Below are 20,000 nucleotides of genomic sequence, written 5' to 3'. Positions count from 1 at the left end.
ATATATATAGGGAGACTATACGGGAAGAGAGATTCTTCTCCTACTTGAGGTGCTTGTACTACTTGAGGTTCTTGTACTACTTGAGGTGCTTGTAGTACTACTTGAGGTACTTCTCCTACTTGAGGTGCTTGTACATGAGGTGCTGCCCCTACTTAAGGTCCTTGTACCCGTTTACTTTCTTGTCTCACCTGAGTTGCTTGGGGTGCTTGGATAACGTAAGAGGACAACCCTAAAACCAGGAATCCGGAATCCGGAATCCGGAATCCGGAATCCGGAATCACAGGTCATTGTTTTACGAATACAGAGAGTAAAAACTATCCTAAACATTCATAAAAGCTACCCTTAGGCCTAATTAGGCCTAAACAAACGTTTTTAGGCCTAAGGGTAGCTTTTATAAATGTTTAGGATAGTTTTTACTCTCTGTATTCGTAAAACAATGACCTGTGATTCCGGATTCCGGGTTTTAGGGTTGCCCAACTTAAGATGCTTAGCGGCATACACAAGTTGTTGTTAGCCCTACAAGATTCCTTTCTTGAGGTTCTTCGCTCTCTTGAGGTTCTTGAGCTTCTCTAGGTTCTTTGCTTTCTTGAGGTTCTTGGACTACTTGAGGTTCTTGGGGTACTAGAGGTTCTTGGACTAGTAGAGGTTCTTGAGCTACTTGGGGTTCTTCGTTTTCTTGATGGTCTTGGGCTACATGAATATCTGGCCCAATTATTGCCACAAAATTCTTTTTTGTTTCGTTTTTGTTCTTTGTTTTCTTAGCTGTACAGTTTGTTTCGTTAGTATTAATTATTTAGAATTAATTTATTGTCATAGTCAACCGTAATTAGTACCTTAAAAAAATAGTTTTTAAGTTTATTTGTTCTTAAAAGTCTCCATCTTGAAAATACCATTGTGACTGTAGGATTGTAAGTGTCGTGTTTAAACAATAAGGTTGTCAGTAAGTGTTAATTGTAGAATAAATTATTATGTAAAGATATAAATGTAAGTAACGTGTTGTAAGGGTGTGGTGGTAAACAGTTGAGGGAAAGTTGACAAGAGGGAGAGCAAATTTTAGAAGAAAGTGGTGGGCAGAATCGCTCAAATAGGTGCTAATAGCCATTAAAGCAGAACCCTAACCGTATGTCAAGACAAAACCCCTTGGCCTACGGTGGAGGAACGTAGAGCGAACATAGAGGAACATAGAACGAGAATTTCAGTAGTCGAAACATTACTGAAGAGGAAAAAAAGAAAGAAAGAAAGAAAGAAAGAAAGAAAGAAAGAAAGAAAGAAAGAAAGAAAGAAAGAAAGAAGGCGCCGGAGAGCAAAAGCAGAAGCGGAGTGAGAAGGAGTTGGTTTGTTGGAGCGAAAGCAAAGAACTGAACTGTTTAGTATTGTAAATATATAGAGTAAAGTAATCAAGCACTTGCGGCCACTATCTCTGCGGAGGATATTGTGGTAGAACCCGCCGTATTAGAGAGGATAGATGACCGACAATTTGGCATGGTACCTAAGTCGTGTAAACAAAACTCGCGCTTATTAGCATGATTCACTCCTGGTTAGAGCATACCGATGGTAATGGAGCTTGTGCTAGGGTTGTCCTCGTCGATTTCCGCAAAGCCTTCGATCTGATAGATCACCAAATCTTAGCTGAGAAACTTTCCAACCACAGTATCGCTAGTCCCATCGCTTGTTGGATTCTAGACTTTTTAATCGATCGTAAACAGAGGGTGAAACTACGTATTGACTGTCTCTCTGAATGGTTTTTTTTTTTTTTCAGCTTAATGAAAACAATTGCAAGGAACTGCGCATTTGTTTCTCAAAATTAAGTGATCTGTTAGAACCTATTATAACAAATGGCAAGCAAATCAAGTAAGTGAAAAACCTCAAGTAGTACAAGCACCTCAGGTTGGAGAAGAACCTCAAGTAGGAGAACCTCAAGTAGGAGAACCTCAAGTAAGAGAAGCACTGCTTCCTGTGGCCAGTCGTCGAAGGCTAATCTTAATAAAATTTTAATCCTCCAAAAGAGAGCACTTCGTATGATTTACTTTGCTCACAGTCATTCGCATGCAATTCCTTTATTTATAGATGCAAATGTCCTTCCGCTAACGTTTCTGTATTATGAGTCTGTCTCCAACTTTATGCATGATGTCAATAACAACAACACACCTTTAAACATCTTTCAAAAATTATCCGCCGTCCACTCGTACAATACGAGATCCTCAATCTCTGGAAAATCTTTTGTCCAAAGCTCTAGATTAGAAATGCTAAAGCGTTCCTTTTCCCGATTTAGCGTAAAATTGTGGAATGAGATTCCCCGACCAACGTGTTAGAGCTTTACCGACGAAATTCGTGGAATCCTGTCTAAAATATTGATAAACGAAAATGACTATACTGAAACGTCTAAAATTGCAAAGAAAGTAGGATTAGTCAAATAGCTACATTTTTTTTCTATGTACTGCTATCTGCTGTTGTTGATATATTCTGTTCTCTCCGTCGTTTGTTTATATATTCTTTCACTTGTATCGTTCTTTCGGTTTTCTTTGTATTTATAACTCATCCTCAATTAAACTGTAAGTCTGGCCCGCCTAGATTAGCTGACGCTACCTGCGGGTCAGTCACATTTTCTACATCTTTGTATCAATAAAGTAAATGTTGTTGTTGTTGTTAAGCACCTTAAGTAGAAGAAGTACCTCAGGTAGAAGAAGCGAGCACGTCAGCTAGTACAAGTACTCCGAGGAGAAGAACCTCAAGTAGGAGAAGCACCTCAAGTAGACATGGGTATGAGTTATTTAACAATTATTCCACTCGCGCTTGTTGGATATGAGATGATAGATAGCCAACGAGGCGCTTAGCGCCGAGTTGGCTATAATCATCTCATATCCAACAAGCGCGAGTGGAATAATTGTTTTATTAAAAACGCCCTCAAAATATAGAAAACTAGACTACAATAAAAAGAAAAAGGCCCAAAAAATCACGCATATGCTTGCCGTGTTTGTAGATCATGGTATAATGGCTCATTACCCATGATGGCTTAGCCAATCAAAACTCTCGAATTGCATTATCCAATGATCCAGTTTTTAATAAAGAGAATACAAAAATTTGGTTTTATCAACGGAGTTGACAATGTAAATTGGCCACCGAACAGAGATTCTAACTCTGTACGGTGGCCAATTTACATTGTCAACTCCGTTGATAAAACCAAATTTTTGTATACTACTTCCCCACCGACGCAGCACCAGAGTTTCTTTAGAAACTACCCCCTTCATTCATTTAATAAAGAGAGATACCATATATGGAATATATATAGGGAGACTATATGGGAAGTTAACATGGATTATATGCCTAATGAATTGTCCTAATAAAGTTGCGATGTTAGATTGTAATCCAATCTTTTGATGTCAGTGAACTGATTTTGCTGTAGTCTCAAGTTTTCAAGAACTTTTTCGTAAAATTGAAGCACTGCACCTACAAATTCAAGGGGTTTTCAAGGACAAATTCATTTTCAAGGAGTTTTCACGGACCTTGCAGTTTTTCAAGGATTATTCCAGGCCCGTGTAAACCATGTAGCACTAGCTAATTTTCTTGTTCCTCTAAAGATAACTTTCGCTCAGTTTGCTTCAATGCACAGTTTTCTTGTGACCATACAAGGGATGAAAGAAAGACAATGGCACAGAATACTCATAAGATAATTTTACTTTACACATACTTTTGGTAAATAACTGTCAAGGTTAAATTCTGCAGAAACTCTTTTACTTAACAGTTAATAAAAGCATGCTAAACAGACCCTTGCACAACCCATGATGGTGGCATTTTTCTATAAAAAAAATCAGTTAAAAGGAAAATTTAACTGAAATAAACAGACCTTATGTTCTTCCTTTTCACGAAGACCTTACTTTGGGCTAAGCTAAATTAATATTTGAACGTATGACATATATTCATAACACACACATTCTTTTGATCTGCACATTTAAATGTTGGTTTCATTTTCTTAAAAAGGATGTCGTACTTCTTTGCATCATTGCAGGAGTCTTTCGTTGGGATTATGACATCAAAACAACCCCTCATGGCCGAAATTAAGAGGTTCACCGTCAACAATGTTTCAATAATATTTCATTAGTCAATGCATGAAACCAACACAGTAGTTTATGGTCTTAATATTTCAAAAGCCAATAATTAGCTTAATGTATCAGAGTCCGTGAAAATCTGAAGGCTTCACTAAAACCTTCTTAGCAGCAGTGCAACAAGAAAGCTCTGACCATCCTGTCTAATATTCATCCTGTTCATCAGCATAGTCTCCTTGTTCATATTCAGGGTTAGCATTTTCTTCCGGTGAAGCAAATCCATCCTTTTAAACACAACGAAAACAAACATACTTAACTGATTAAAGTGTAAATATGTGAAGTGCTAGTTTTGTACCCCATATGAACCATGTGAGTGTTAGCCCTACTAATGGAAATGGGGCCCACACAAGGACAGAGAAAAACTCCTACCAGGGTGGGAATTGAACCCACGACCTTCCACGCATCCTTCTTGGGTTTTTGGAGGAAAAAGTGTCCACAAATGATAAATGATTATTTATTACAAGGATGTTGATGACATACAAGTATTAGGATTTTTCTAGTTAATAAAATTTGATACCTTGACTTTGTTGAACAAAGTGAAGATACTATTTTTATCTTTCACACAAGAGGATATAATTTGATATCATCATGGTTACAGACATTTTAGAGCAGCCCGTTAACGCACAGAGAGTTGTGTGCCCGTTGGTGTCCTATGGTGTCAATGACGCTTATTTCCCTTTCGTAACCGGTCGTTGCCATTTGAAACGGTCGATGCCATTTTTTAGCTCTGAATTACACTCGTTAGGTCTAAGAACTCAAAAGGTTGCGGTTACTGGGAGTTGTGTCTCGCTGGTCATATGAGTTAGGGTTCGGGTTAGGGTTCTGTTTAGGGTGAGGGCTAAGAACCCGAGTTCGAGTCTTGAAATTTTTGGACTCTTTTTTTCCTCCATTTTTTCTTTTATAAATGCTTTTTTTTCCTTTTTTGTCTTAATTTTTGGTAATATTTTTTCTTAGTTTGTTTCTTTTAATTTTCTTTGAAGTGAAGTGTGTAGTCGACTGTTATAAAATAATGGCATCGACCGTTTCAAATGGAATATTATAACCTGCAAAAACTATAATTTCACAAGGATACTAAATCCATCAAAAGCTGGAAATTGGGAAATAACTTGACAAATAGAAAAAGTACAAAGGTCACTGAGAATCACTGGACTGTTGTTAATTATTTAAATTACGCTATCTTGAAACTAGGAAAACACTGAAAACATAGTAGTGGCAGCAGTTACAATCCAATAATTACACTGTCCTCACCTCAGTAGCATACAGAATTTCCAGTATCTTCTGAACAGCAGGAATATCACTAGAACCCTCTTCCTGACAATGTACTTCTATATCTCTTAATTTTCCAAAATAAAAATCTCTCTCCTTCTCTAATCCTTCAACTGACAACTGCAATGCAGTCAACTGCAAACAAGGACAAAAATCATATTGTTATTATATAAGAGTATTTTAAAACCAAGATCAACATAATCATTGTAACCAATAGCAACCTGACTGATGAATTGATTGGCATTTATTTTGGGTTTGTTAAGTCACTCTAAGTATTGCAATTCCATGTGCACTACACGCACTTTGAATGCAAAATTACATGCACACAGAAAGTAAAACACATTAAATCAGAACTAAATACATGTGAGCATTTTTTCCTGCTAGGCAAAAGGAAAGAAAAACTACTTACACCTTTCCTCAAAGTATAATCCCTAAAGAACAAACATTTCCCTACAACCTAAGTACCTGTGTTGTGCACAACTGAAGATCCAGCCACAAGCACCAAGTCTCACTCTCAGGGGTCAATGGGTTAAGTAATAATTTTATTGTCACGCACAGCCATTGGTCTGGCACCGAAGGATAATATTCCCATTTTAAAAATCTTTCTGGTGCATTTGTAAATGGATTTTACCAATGGTTGGAAAAGTGTGTTCATTTTTAAATTTTGCAGTTGAGCTTTAATTTAAATCAACTGACCTGCTTATCCATTTCTTCAATTTGCTCATCCTTCTGTGCTAGTGCAACAGAAGCACCCGCAGTATTTCCACCGGTAGGGCGGGCCCCTTGCTGACCTGGTTTGCTTGCCCCAAGGGCACCACCTCCCCTTTGAACCCCAGCAGCAGGTCTTGGTGGTCCACTACCTGGCCTTGTAGCACTTGCTAATTTGGACGGGCCTGTACTTTTTGCTGCTGAGGAGATCAAAAGGGAACAATAACAATACTATTCTTATAATATGGCTAATGCTTGTTGCCAATATAATGAGAGCTCTGATTGGCAAACCACAAGGGCATTGTTCTACCATGATGCAAACAGGCTGATTAACAATTCTGCAAATTAAAACAAAACTTACTGTCGCTTCAATGCCAAAAAGGAACCTATCTGAACTGATTGAAGGCTGTTGATGCTTGAGAATGTTGACCAAAATTGAAATCATTTGCCTTGAAATTAGATATACATATTTTGATAGACTACATGTCAGTGCAGTTTTAAATGATGCATCAGCCAGTAAGAACTCATACCACCAGATGTAAAGAGATCACTTCCACTTTAATTATAAAGCCATATCATAGAAAACTTGATGTATAGATCTAGCCAAGCCTAAAAGCAGAGCTCCTGGGTTATTTAGTCATATAATAACTAAACCTGGCTTGAGCCACTGATCCAATCAAAACCCAGTATCCAGCAGTCAACTTAAAAAAAAACAGCTGACCTTGATGAGCTCTAAACTTTGAACCTGTGATAAGGTCATGTAATAGTGGTCAGAGGATACCTTGTTTTGACACGTGTCACAACACAGATGTCCAACATCGAAGATGTATGCTGTAAACTAGCTGGAGTATGACCCCTTCGATGAGCTCTAACCTTGAACCCATGATATGGTCATGTGATACTTGTCACATTGACATACATGACATACAGTTGTACGGTGACCAAAAACCATATTTTCTCGCACGGATGGGTTACCATATTTTCTTACCCATGGTGCTCTGCAAGCCTGCTGGAGCTCCGCTATTAATTAATCTCCAATGTTCAGTCTTTACAGGAAGATCTCAAACCTTGGCCTTGCTGTATTGACCTTGCTATTGCTTGGCCAATTTTGGCAGAGGTCGCTTTTTTTTTTTTTGACACTCTCGGTATGATGTATTGATTAGTTATATCTACAACTGAAACAAGTTAATCACTCTTCGTGCATTTTCTTTAAACGCTGAGCATTCAATTATTAGAAGAAGAAGAACCATACTGAAAATGCCAGCACTTACTCATTGCTGGCATAGGCCTGCTGATTTGTCCTGTTCCTTTCCTCGGCAAAGCATTTTGCGGAGTATCTGTTTTTCCATGACGTGCTCTGACAGGATCATATGTTGGATCAGGTCCCTGATAGTTTGCATCAAAAAATCTTTTGAACCACTGGACAAACTCAAAATTGTCCTGAAATCTCCCTTTCACAAGTTTTTCAATTGGAATTATCTGCAAAAGAAAAGATAAATAACATAATTAATAATAGTGATGACAGAGAAAATTATTGTTAGCAACCATTCCCTGAAGTGGAAGTGGCTAGTGGTGGATATTTACCGAGCCACGAAGCACAAAAAGATGATTTTAATTTATTTATTTCTGCAAATATTACAACATTTTCGAGCGCAAATTCCGCGCGAATTGCTCAGAGGTGAATAGCAATGGGAATCTGGAGTTTGAGTAGACAATCAGGGTGCATGTTCAACACTATCCACTGTCATTAAGTAAAGTACCATCGTCCGGGTGAGTGTAGTCCTGAGGACTGTTTGAGATGACATTGACTGACGTTTCGACAACCTTGACTCTGAAGATGACTTCCGCTCAGGTTGTTGAAACGTCAGTCAATGTCATCTCAAACAGTCCTTCTCAGGACTACACTCACCCGGACGATCGTACTTTACTTAATGATATGACTCCTGGGTTTAAACCATTTACAATTTTACTATCCACTGTTTTGATATCTACAGCATTTATTTAGTTTTTGACACCTTACAGTGTTAATCTGAGCTTCTCTTAACATTCACATTGTTTATAGTGACTGATGAGTTTGATTGTGCCAAATGAAATATTCCTTTATTTAAATTTTTATTGCTCTCGGAGTACAGGAAATTTTTTATTATGTGGGATGCCTGTGGCAGACCCTGTTTAAAAATACAAGGAAGGGTTACATTTTTTCAAATGTTGGCGGTGTAGCACTTATATTTCAACATATTTAATTATTAAAGGGTAATGTGAAGTGCCAGTTTTGTACACATATGAACCATGTGAGCATTAGCCCAGTACTAATAGAAATGGACCCACACAAGGACAGAGAAAAATTGACCAGGGTGGGAATTAAACCCACGACCTTTGGGCTACATCACCACTGCTCTACCGATTGAGGTACAAGGTCAGACGGGTGCAGGTCGTGGGAATTGAAGCTGTCAATGTCACGGCAATGAATATGTACAAGTACAAGGAAGGGTATTACATTTTTTCAAACATTGGCCATGTAGTACTTATATTTCAACAGACTTAACTATTAGAAGTTAATGTGAAGTGCTAGTTTTCTACCCATATGAAACATGTGAGCATTAACCCTACTAATGGAAATGGGCCCACACAAGGAGAGAGAAAAATTCTGACCAGGGTGGGAATTGAACGCTGGGTCGTGGGTTCAATTCCAGAGTTTTTCTCTGTCCTTGTGTGGGCCCATTTCCATTAGTAGGGCTAATGCTGATATGGTTCATATGGGTAGAAAACTAGCACTTCACATTACCCTCTAATAGTTAAGCATGTTTAAAAATGGCTTGAGTGTTGTCACAGTCAGATGTGGAAATTAGTTCTTGGTTTGATACTGTCATGATGGATATACAACATACATGAGGCATCTTTTTATTTACACACGAAAGGTGATCAGAAAAGCTCACATGGAAGTTGACAACATCCATATTTGAATCACTTGTGTGACAGCCATAATTTGGCAGGATTTGTAAAATGGAGAGGTACAGCAGAGTCTTTGTAAAGTAATCTAATATCCGAATAGGGCTAAACTTTACTTGAATAATTTTCTTTTTTATTCAATCAATACAATATTTCCGTGTCGATTCATTAATCGAAAGCAAAATTGAATTTCTCTTCCCTCACCTTGTCTACACCGGCAGCTTTGAAAGACTTCTGTAATATCTTCCAGTTTGAAATGAACTCGTGTTCCTGATTCGACGCAAACTTGACTTTGGTCAAGTTAACACAGTCTTTTAAGCAATCGAAACAAAAAGAACTGCATATGAATAAAACGGAGCAAACTTTTCATTATACTTTACTAATACTTATTCAAGTTCAGATGTAAAGTCGATTACGATATTTCAACAATGATGTACAGTACGTGCATGGCGTAAAAACTAACTTCAGATTTTAAACATCTCATATTTTCCAGCACAAACTTACCCATAAATAACATATCCATGAACTGGCAATAAGCAGCGCCTATTGATCAAACACAGAAGGAGTTATGAACGATTTGTCTATCTCAATACGGTCCAAAATGGAAGACCTACCCAATCAAAGAAAAGTTAATTCAGCAATTCGCGCAAGGAAGCGCCTTGTTCTAACCTGAACACAATTGCTCAATTTTAGTATACTTGAGCTGCAAACTATCATTGATCCACTGGAGCATATCATGTCGACTAAGGTTGTCTGTCGTACAACTTGTGCTATGCACATTCACCGCCATTTTTTTTAATATCAAAAAAGATGGAAGAACGGTGTAAGCAACTCCTTCGATTGATTCGGCGCGGCATGCACAGACCGATAAGTGCCCAGTTTCTTAGACTTGGACACGATGTGGTTGATATATGACGTACTCGACAGTTTGGCCTGTAGGCTCAACTTGGCTGAGCAGGGCGAGCGTCGGGCGAGCGCAGATCGCGCAGATGTATTTCCGGTGGTCATTTTGTTTGCCACGCGTCACGGAATTTGTGTTCAGTTACTCCCAAAGGGAAGCCTGCCGTTTTCTTCGAGCTCCATTGTGAAGTCGATAGAAGGATGACTGTTAGGATAACGAATTATTCTTTTGTCTTTGTGTTAATTAGCCCAACTAGCCTCGTTTTACAGTCTAAATTCTTTCAATTTTACACGCGTTAACGAGGGTAGTAAGGGAGTTATCTACGGTAAGGAGGATGACAATATTACAACTATTTATTCTCAAAATGACATCCCAAAATTTTATCTTACGATCCCAAAATTTACATAGCTTGGTTCTTCAACGAACCTAGCGACGCGGAACGGATCAAACACTGTGATTGGTCCATCCGGAGGGTTTTATAAGAAGCAACCCAAACGAACATTTGGTCAAAAATCCGCTCTCACTATTAGAACACGCAACTGACGAAGGAATCATCCCACAACGAATTGCGAAACCGGTCTTGCAAAAATGACCAATGACGATATTGCCGCTGAAATCCTTGCAGAAATGAGAGACAGCCAAGCTCCATCGCCACTCTCAGTCAATCAAGTCTACAGAAAAGCGGACCCTCTCGGATTCAGACGAAGACATACCTTCCTCACAACCAGCCAAAAAAACAGAGGGCTTAGTCAACTGAGAAACAGAATTGCTTCCCTAGAAACGAAATTTTCCGATTGCCCCAATTGTCGCTTACAGTAAGGACAAATCACTCAAAGACCTTTTGGTCACAGCTAAGATTCCTCGTCAACCTTAAAAAGCTAGCACACCCTAGTTTTTTTTTTTGAGCGACATACAGGCATTCTTTTACAGTCGAATGTTAGAAAGACAATCACGGCTCTCAGATAAAAAGGTTTTTCAGACTAGAGCTCTACTTCTTTCGCCTGAAAGAACAAAAGGGAGTTATCTACGGCCAACGTTAGCAAAAACGTAATCCTTCCTTGTACTTGTACATGTTCATTGCCGTGACGTTAACATCTTCAGTTCCCGTTCCCTTCAGTTCTGCTCCCGTCTGACCTTGTAGCTCAGTCGGTAGAGCAACGGTAATCTAACCCGAAGGTCGTGGGTCCATTTCCCACCGTGGTCAGAGTTTTTCTCTGTCCTCGTGTGGGCCCATTTCCATCAGTAGGGCTAACGCTCACATGGTTCATATGAGGTAGAAACTTAGAACTTCACATTACACTCTAATCAATTAAGTCTAATTAACACAAAGACGAAAGAATATTTTTTTGGCGGCCATTTTTGCATTCCGGTCAATAGATGCAGCTCTATTGCCCCTAATGGTAATGATAATGAATTTGTATAGCGCATTTCGACGATATGCTTCACCAGTAATCGATCTTTGGGGGAGTATATGCAGGCGCCGCTGACAGCCGCTATCAGTCCATCTCACAAATGAATGAATGAAACGAGGCCTAACGGGCCAAAACTCCGGGAACTTCATGCCCTACTCTTTACTCTCGGTGTCGTTGGATCAACTGGCTTGATCTGATCGGCGTAATTACTCTTTGCAAAACTAAACATTTTGGGCAAAATGTTTAATATACATGTGCTATAATAACAAAACAAGTGCATGCACAGGAGCCGTTCTCGGCTTCACAACGCTTGAGTACATTTATACGAACACTTTCACGTCCAATGTAAGCCGCGGCCAACATAAGCACAGCCCAAAACCCGTCGGCCAGGATAAGCCGCGGCTTGAGCTGTGGCTACGGGTGGAGTATTAAAGCCGTGAAATTCGATTTTGTGGTGTTCGTGTCTTACATGAGCCACGGCCAGTGTAAGCCGCGGCTTATTTTCTCTCGTATAAACGGCCCTATTGAGTGGCGCGCAACATATAATGCGACAAAGAGAGATGAGAAAGTACGCCTAGAATAAAAGAATTGTAGATTAGATCGTGAAGCGTTTTGACAACGAAGAGAAGAACCTGAACGAGTAAAAGACCGTATATGAAGTGTATGATTTTGTACAGCGGTGTATGAAATCCTCAGATACCGGTAGTTGGCTATGTCGCCTATGTCGCAAAACTCCATCATTAGTTTCCTTCATGCAATACTTCGTGACCTAAAATTAAAAGTGACGTCATAAGTAACTGTTGACTGTCATTGGCCGAGCTGGAGTAAACATGGCGGCTAGGCCGATATTTACATATTTAACTGTATCATGAAGACCTTCCACATGACTTAGGTTTGATGGAATAGCGCGCGCGATGAGGTACGAAATAGAAGTGATAAAGGAATACTGACAATAACCTTTTATGCCCTCTGTCGGTTCTGTTTTGTTCTATGTGTAATACGCCCCTTTTCATCTTGTGTTTTTTGTCAGTACGTCTTCAATTCGCCAATCGTTTGTGCAGCCATCGTATGTTTTGTAATTACAATGTAGCCTGGCTCCCTTACTCGTTTAGCTTCTTATTTCCTGAGGGCAGTGCCCTTTCAGTTTGTATTTAAGTTATCTGTAAAACGTGTTTATATTGTTGTTATTTAAACTGTCATATTTTGGATGTTACGAGAAAACATGACGAGAAAACACAGAATACAGGAAACAGAAGTCACACAGAAACACAGCAAAGAATGCCAAGATGGTGAATATTGTTCTCTTGAGTTTCGACATCACGAGTGTCAGTTTTTCGGAGGGTTTTATCGGCTCTGAGCTGTCGAATAAGATCATGGCGTGCGCTCTTCTTTGTGACACTCTTCGAATTAATAATAAGCAATTATTTTTTCTTCAAGATCACAGAAAAATTGTGAGCTGTTAAAAAACTCCATTTTTTATGATTATCTGACAAACCGCGTTGTTTTCAATTTTACGCAGAAAAGCCAGTATTGAGAACGATGCAGAATAAAATATGGTGTGTTTCAGAATGCAAAACAACAGACGAATGCGTGACCTATGGACTTGGCAGTGTCCCGCGCTGAATTTGATCCAGGTGAATCGAACCAGAAATTGTTAAGGATACCAATGATGTATTGGAGACGCTTAGGGCGCGTTCGCTTGACCGTATTCCTGAATAGGAATACATGGAATAGAAGTTAGAAATCCTTCGTTTTTACGGAGATTTACATTAAATTTATCAAACACTTGCTAAAATGATATTTTAAACATATCTTTATTGTCCTTGTTGCTTCAAAAGCGCCAGACATGCCGTTTTAAATCATGACTCCACGTATTCTTATTCCAGAATAGGGTCAATCGAACGCACCCTTAATCTGTTCAGACGAATTTTGTATTCCTCTTTCGTCATTAAGTATAAAAACGAGCTGATCGGCATTAGACGCATAATCTGTCAGAGATGAACATATGCTCATCGCCGCTATGTTGGTGGTGAAAACAAAAGATTTCTTATTGGCTCCTGATTTTTTTTTAGCCACCAGCAATTGTACATTACATCATTGTAATCTGTTGAAGACGCATTAGAACTATTCCCGTTCCTGGGGAATGTTGCAAATAACTTGAAGATACATTTCTGTTGAAACCCTTTTTTTATTTAATGAGCTTCTTGTAACATTTTCTATCGTTTTTTTTTTCGTTTTCTGTAGATGTTATGAGCAAAAAGTGCTGGAGGCTTTTTCACATTTTTCACAGGGCCAACTTGAAGTTGTCTTTATTCCTGTGCATTGTTGCTATCGCCATAGGTGAAGTTGGTTGTTTCTTCTGGGCGTTTTTCACCTGGCGGATTCCGCTTCCCAGCAAAGATATAGATTCCTTAAACCTTCTTCTCGTCGCTGACTCTCAGATCCAGGTGGGTTTTTGTTCACGCCATAGTTTTATGCTTGTAGGTCAGTTCTCTTATATACTGGAGTAAATTAACGAAAATCCATGGCGTAATTTTAAAAGCTTTCTACTGCGTTACCTGTCTTTGGTTGGAAAAGGATGTAGCTGCTTGCTAACGGGCTGGGAAAAGCACCCAACAAAAAAAATTTCGATGGATTTGAAATATGTTAGTAAACAAAAGCATTGTTCTTAAAAAACGGTAATCCGTTGCAAGTAATTTATTTTTAGTTTTGCATTGTTTATACAGGGTTTCTGGAATGAACCTCCAGGGATCACAGGGTACATAAGTCGGCTGGATGCTGACTGGTATCTATGGAAAGTCTTCAGGTTGTTGATGACAGCATTCAGTCCTGATGCAGTCATACATCTCGGTAAGGTCATATTGTTAGAATACCTCCTTATCAAAAAGAATTTAAAAAAAAAAAAAGTTTTAAGGCGATCTCAAACGACAGGGTAATTGTTGTTATAGCGCTGTCGTGGCTACGGTGTTTCTGGAATTGCTTCTTCCTTTGTATTCAGAACGGTACCTGTCCATCCGTTAATGTAACAAAAGCAGTATGTTTGTTTAGGTGATCTCTTTGATGAAGGAAACATCGCCACTGACGAGGAATTTCTGCTGTACAAAGTTTGTTGTTCAATATTTTAAATTTCTCGCAAGCATTTATTATCTTATTCTTTATAATATATGTTAAACTTTAACTTTGCAACATTGAATCGTAGGAGTCACGTTGTATATGTTAATTTTCTTTTCATAGGCCAGGCATGATAGAATCTTTACTGTTCCTGAAGGAGTTTCCAAAATCCAAGTTGCAGGCGACAATGATGTGGGCGGTGAAGGGGTCGACAGAATGACACAAAAACTTATCTCGAGATTCTCACACTTCTTTGGCTCAGTGAACGAGGTCATTGAACTCAAGTCGTTTCAGATTGTTAAGGTTGGTCTTTATACGCTTACGTCCTCGGCAAACAGGACGTGTACTCGTTCCGACACGACTTCTTTTGTTTCTTGCTCGGTTGGCTAAAAATTGACGAAGATTTTAAAGATTGCTACAACTTCAACCTGTACAAAATTTCTAAAGTACCCAAACTAAAAGAGTTTAAACAGCTTTAAACTCAGCAAAGACAATAGCAAAGTCTCAAAAGCGAGATGTGACAGTGTACATCTCCTCCTATACTTTTTCGTTAGTTCGCGACATTGACAGCCGACTTGTGTGCAAGTCTAATCCCTTCCAAAAAGATTTAAATTTGAGTCATTTTCTGCTTGCAGTGACGGATAGCACGCAGGGATTTGCAAAAGACGATTTTAAGCGAAACAAATCTGTGATTTTTGCGGTTTCTTATATGTTTCGCTTACAAAATTCCACAGGTAAACTCATTAATTTTACAAAGGTCAAAGCCACGCCTGGAGGAATGGACAGTTTATAACGAGACACTAGCTTTCATTAAAGAGTTACCGTCAAGGCTCAACAAGGATAAGTCAACCATCTTGATAGAGCACAGTACACTGAATATGATGAACAAGGAAATAGCAAGTAAGGTAAGAGCAACGTGCACTGACAGAAGTACAGTATATGTTTTGGTTGTGTGATGAAAGTAAAGGTAAAGTCACTTTATTTAACGTCGGTAGTTCCTTCAGCTACGAGGCTGGTATCAGTGGAAGCCGACGGTGCACCCTTTACCCCCCTCCCTCTGTCAGTGCTCCGTTTTACGGGTATTTAAAGCTATAGCTATACGGATCAGAGGAAAGTCGAAACAGACGTTGAAGTCACCGAGGATCGAACCGGGGACCTCTCGCTCTGAAAACCACGCAATAGAGGTTTTGTACGGCAGCCATGTTGCATGGCAGCAACAACAGATTCTTTTTCCTATGGGAACAAATGTTCTTTCTAATGAAAGGAAAGGAAAGGAACTTTATTTAAGTGTCTAATCTTCTACCGCCGTAGAGCACACTAATCGGGGACACTGTAAATTGAAGTTAACAAGTTAACGCAAATCAAATTTACTTTTGGTTTTTGAGGAGAGGGGAAAACCGGAGTACCTGGAGAAAAACCTCCTCGGTGCAGAGTAGAGAACCAACAAAGTCAACCCACATATGACGCCGAGTCTGGGAATCGAACCCGGGCCACATTGGTGGGAGACGAGTGCTCTCACCACTGCGCCATCCCTGCACCCCAAAACATTTTTATTGTTCCTGCCATGCAACATGGCAGCCGTGCAAAACCTCCATAGCCAACTGAGTCACGACTGCTCCTCAAGCAGTTAATTTCCCGGGTAAATAAACTGCTTAAAGTGAGTATGGATTCTCTCCCTTTGTCCCCCATAAAATGACCATTATTTCTCTCCGTTTATCGTTCAAAATGTTCCTTTTGCCAGTGTTTCTCTTCCTTCGTCGATTTGCGCATGCGCAGAAAAATGATGTTATCAGTCACGTTACTCGTGGTATCTCAAGGAGGAGTAAATTTGGTTTAATTATTTAAAGTCACGAAGGAATGAAATGTGTCTGTTTCTTAGACTTGTATACTGGATGAAACTCGTTTTTCTTCTCTGTGCTTACGGCTTTATGTTAATTTTCTTGTTAATTTTCTTGATTTGTTATGCAGTTAATTGATGTTGTCCAACCAAGATATGCATTTTCAGGACACAGTCACAAGGTTCGTTTCACCGTGTAAAACCTAAATGCTACGACCTGTGTTTTGCTCCAAGGTTTCTGTTATTATCTCCGTGGTATTCTCGGTCCCAAGTTCAGTACACCTAGCACAGGCGCCTCAAGCTCAGTGTGAGGGATTAACCCTAACCCTAACCCTAACCCTAAGCCAACAAAAATATAAGGATTTTAATGGGGATCCCGATAAAGCACCTGAAAAGATAATTTTACGAAAAAACTCTCAATTAAAAAGCCTAGCCTTATTGCCATTGCGGGTCGCTTCCTTCCTGTGTGTTTTTTTCCAGATCCGACGGGAATTGAGCCATTATCAGTTCCTAGGTTGACAACGCGGTTATAATAAAATACCAAGGCTGAACACTGAATCCTCAGGAACCCACCAAATGGAGTCAAATATTCCTGAATAAAATGTTCCCACGGTTACAATTCCACTGTAGAATTCAAGGGCAAAGGTTTTTCTTTCATTTCAATCCGCTGTTAGTGGCCCAAACGAACCCAGTAACGGCTGGTAACGTGTAATAATGGTAATTGGTGATGTGAAATAACGTCTATTGATGTGCAATAGCGGCTGGTGCTGTGTAGTAATGGCTAGTAACGTGGAACAACGGTTTATAGTAATGTGCAGTATCGCCTGGTTATGATGGGTAATAATGGCTATTGTTGTGTAGGGACAGCTAGTGACGAGTGGTGCTGGTTCGTAACGTGGAAAAACGTCCAGTGACGACGAGTAATGGCTAGTGCCCTAAAGTGACGGCTAGTGACGAGAAGTAATGTCCATTTACGTAGAATAACGGCTAGTGATCTGTAGTAACTTCTACTGACCTGTAGTGATGGTTAGTGGTGTATAGTAACATCTGGTGACGAGTTGTCATGCTCAAAGTTATGTAGTGACGGCAAATGACGAGTAGCAACGGCTAGTAACGTGGAATAGGTAGTGATATGCAGCAAGGTCTCGTGACGAGTATTAACGTCGAATAACACGTCTAGTCATGTATAGTAACGTATTTTAACGAGTAGTAATGGCTAGTAGCGTGGAATAACGGCTAGTGCTGTGTGGTGACAGCTAAGAACGTGTAGTAACGTGGAATAACGGCTAGCACTGTGTATGGGTAGTGTTGGCAAGTGATATTTAGTGATGTACCGTGTAAGGAATTGTAGGTGGATTTCGACTTTAGTGTACTTGAACACGTCTTTATTACAAAAACGGCCGTTCGCTGCCGCAGACACCTTGGAAAGGTTATTTATTCTTTTTCTGATACCCTCTTCTGCCCTGCTTCTCATAAATTGTACTTTTTTCCAGTCTGCTTCATTTCAACATCCGATGGGATCGGTGACCGTAACAGAGTATGTTGTACCAACGTGCAGTTATCGCATGGGGACCAACAAGATGGGTGCAGCCATAGCAGTCTTAGGTAAAACTAAAGCAAACAACTAAAAGGAAACCGGGGCTAACGTCCAAGGAGACACGAGAGGTCATCTTGGTTTTTAGCACACCATAGTCCACGACATCATCAAGTAAACATGGAATATAGTTCTTGCCCCAGTTGTTCGAAAGGTGGATAACACTATCCATTGGATAGTGATTTATCCGGTGGATAGCGCTGTCCATCGTTTGAACAACTGGGGCCAGACTTTAAACCCTTGAAATGTTTTAAACCTGCACTCATGTATCTCTGTGGTTAAGTTAGTCAACGAGGCCCACAAGCTAGCTGAAGCTAGAGTCATAACCAGTAAAATCCAATGGAATGGTTACCGTCAATCTCTGTCATCTTTTGTACAATTTTTGATCACGAAACTTAACGTACCGCCGAAAACTTTAAGGCCATCCTGCATTGGTCACTTATCATTTCTAAGAGGTCAGTCGTAGATGCTATGTATAGTAACTGAAATTCGGTGAACCAGCTCGTACAATGTTTCATTCCAGTCAAAACAAGACCAAAGCAGTCCCGTTTCTTTTTCTAAAACCACAAAAGTCTTTAGTGCTGCCACTGATACTCATTGCTTTTCTTTTGCAGGCGTAAATGGCTCCATTGACTATTCGATACTTTCTCTGCCCACAAGATACACATATTTCAATATTTATTTATATGTTTTAGTATATTGCATGGTACTGAGGCTGCCTTTTTTGATAAGAATCATTGCCAAAATTTACTACAAGCTCACTGCAAGAAAATACGGTATTTATAAAATTGCGACTTTCCTCTAAACTGGGAAATGATTTCTCTTGCGTTCCCTTGGAGAAAAAATACTCTACTTCTTATGTTCTATAAGTCCGAAGCCATCATTATAAGCCATTTTGGAATAATGAAAAACAAATGCGCGCTTCGAGATGCAAACTCTTTAAAAAACACTGTGTTCTGTGTGTGTTTTTGAAACGAAACATATCCCAACAAGAACAAAATGTTAGCTTTGATTACGCAATAAATTATATTCGAAGATAGCAGTAAACACTTAAGTACATTTGAAAATATCATTTGTTGAAAAAACGTGGACAAAGTGTAATAATTCGTTCCCAAGCCGTGGGGTACAAAAACCACTACAAGTTTGATTTGAGTTAATTTCATTAGTATCCCCTATGAGTGCTCTAGTGCTAAATCCATTGACAGTTAAAGTTATTATTATAACAATAATAACAACAATAATAATAATAATAATAATAATAATAATATTATTATTATTAGTTATCCAGCCGCTCCAGGGAAAGAGCGGAGTAGAAGATTACATTCCTTCCGAGATGCAGCTTTTCGTTTGTTCCACGACATACGGAATTTTTCCAAAGTACATATCAACACAGGACATGGACTTGTGTTGAAAACACGGTGGAAATTATAGTCTCTTAGACCTTGTTGTGTCAGCTAAAGTCCCGAGGACAGTTCATTCTGATGCAGAATCCAGAAATGTCTCCTTTGACTCCGGTACCTGACCGCAAATTGCGATCAACATCCTTAAGGTTGTGACGACCGATGGAAAGGAAGCAGACAGATAAAGGCCCATCGCAAGTGCGCATGCCACATATTCTAACATCCGCTGATATCCTTTCTCTTCTTACGATGCCAGCGAGTTTCCAGCGGATCAAATCCTCTTTGCGCATGCCCCATAACAGCCCAATCAGGTGTCTTGGCCATGTAGTCGAGGGCGGTGAAGCTTTCCTTCCCGTCGCTTTCCTCGTATCTCCGCGTCTTGCAAAAGAAAACAAAAATAAGCAAGACGACGAAACGAATCTCTAAACAAGGATAAAGCAAGTTAGTCTTGTATAATTTAACGACATTGCCCTTTTCTGTTACCTTTAGCAAAGAAAGCAAAGAAAATAAGTATTGTGAAAAACGACACAAGGAATCTCTAGTGCTTCTCTTCAAATAGTAAAAGCCGAGTTTCTAATAAACAAAGACGTTCCCAGATCCAACGCTAGAGGCACTTACCAACTGATGGAATGAAGGATAATCAATCCAAGTGTACCATCTATCATCCTTCTTGAACTGCAAAACAAGCAAGATTAAGTACCCCTAACCAAACTGTAAAT

At 39.4% G+C, this 20,000-nt stretch overlaps 3 protein-coding genes across 6 annotated transcripts in view; 1 reads left to right on the top strand and 2 right to left on the bottom strand.

The window, feature by feature from the left end:
- Positions 1 to 3,657: 3,657 nt before the first annotated feature.
- Positions 3,658 to 9,894, bottom strand: LOC138047585 (microtubule-associated protein RP/EB family member 1-like). Of its 2 annotated transcripts, none has more exons than XM_068894500.1 (7): positions 9,696 to 9,894; positions 9,531 to 9,569; positions 9,231 to 9,337; positions 7,349 to 7,556; positions 6,066 to 6,277; positions 5,352 to 5,504; positions 3,658 to 4,327 (listed from the first exon to the last, which is right to left on the bottom strand). In XM_068894500.1, the coding sequence occupies exons 1-7, from the start codon at positions 9,814 to 9,816 to the stop codon at positions 4,247 to 4,249; spliced, it is 921 nt and encodes a 306-aa protein (XP_068750601.1). In that variant the 5' UTR covers positions 9,817 to 9,894; the 3' UTR covers positions 3,658 to 4,246. The 2 variants fall into 2 exon arrangements, with proteins under 2 accessions (XP_068750601.1, XP_068750602.1); XM_068894501.1 differs by having other exon boundaries at positions 6,066 to 6,274.
- Positions 9,895 to 12,141: 2,247 nt separating this feature from the next.
- Positions 12,142 to 20,000, top strand: part of LOC138047582 (metallophosphoesterase 1 homolog) — a 7,879-nt gene continuing 20 nt past the window's right edge. The window contains exons 1-10 of one of the 2 annotated variants that reach the window (XM_068894495.1): positions 12,142 to 12,258; positions 12,859 to 12,973; positions 13,584 to 13,786; positions 14,066 to 14,189; positions 14,388 to 14,443; positions 14,574 to 14,753; positions 15,185 to 15,355; positions 16,419 to 16,469; positions 17,781 to 17,892; positions 18,496 to 20,000. The exon at positions 18,496 to 20,000 is cut by the window's right edge and continues 20 nt beyond it. In XM_068894495.1, the coding sequence (XP_068750596.1) occupies positions 12,937 to 12,973; positions 13,584 to 13,786; positions 14,066 to 14,189; positions 14,388 to 14,443; positions 14,574 to 14,753; positions 15,185 to 15,355; positions 16,419 to 16,469; positions 17,781 to 17,892; positions 18,496 to 18,686 (1,125 nt within the window). In that variant the 5' untranslated portion in view covers positions 12,142 to 12,258; positions 12,859 to 12,936 and the 3' untranslated portion in view covers positions 18,687 to 20,000. The remainder of the gene's footprint in view (positions 12,259 to 12,858; positions 12,974 to 13,583; positions 13,787 to 14,065; positions 14,190 to 14,387; positions 14,444 to 14,573; positions 14,754 to 15,184; positions 15,356 to 16,418; positions 16,470 to 17,780; positions 17,893 to 18,495) is intronic. The other variant, XM_068894496.1, reaches the window with a different exon arrangement.
- The window catches only part of LOC138047580 (S-adenosyl-L-methionine-dependent tRNA 4-demethylwyosine synthase TYW1-like), an 18,927-nt gene continuing 17,950 nt past the window's right edge, over positions 19,024 to 20,000 (bottom strand). For both annotated transcript variants that reach the window (XM_068894492.1, XM_068894494.1), the window contains exons 20-21: positions 19,900 to 19,956; positions 19,024 to 19,659 (exon numbers count right to left, since the gene is read on the bottom strand). In XM_068894492.1, the coding sequence (XP_068750593.1) occupies positions 19,498 to 19,659; positions 19,900 to 19,956 (219 nt within the window). In that variant the 3' untranslated portion in view covers positions 19,024 to 19,497. The remainder of the gene's footprint in view (positions 19,660 to 19,899; positions 19,957 to 20,000) is intronic.

The sequence above is a fragment of the Montipora capricornis genome, chromosome 4, assembly GCF_036669925.1.
Source record: "Montipora capricornis isolate CH-2021 chromosome 4, ASM3666992v2, whole genome shotgun sequence".
Lineage (NCBI taxonomy): Eukaryota > Metazoa > Cnidaria > Anthozoa > Scleractinia > Acroporidae > Montipora > Montipora capricornis.
Note: the sequence above shows the minus strand (reverse complement) of the source record. Positions and strands in the feature narration are given on the sequence as shown.

What these genes read in the sequence shown, in the direction of transcription:
- LOC138047585 (XM_068894500.1), bottom strand. Translation starts at nt 9,816, where the DNA reads ATGGCGGTGAATGTGCATAGCACAAGTTGTACGACAGACAACCTTAGT. An exon ending in AATTGAGCAATTGTGTTCAG is followed by an intron (nt 9,570 to 9,695) that starts GTTAGAACAAGG and finishes TTTGATCAATAG; the next exon opens with GCGCTGCTTATTGCCAGTTC. An exon ending in AAGCTGCCGGTGTAGACAAG is followed by an intron (nt 7,557 to 9,230) that starts GTGAGGGAAGAG and finishes TTTCTTTTGCAG; the next exon opens with ATAATTCCAATTGAAAAACT.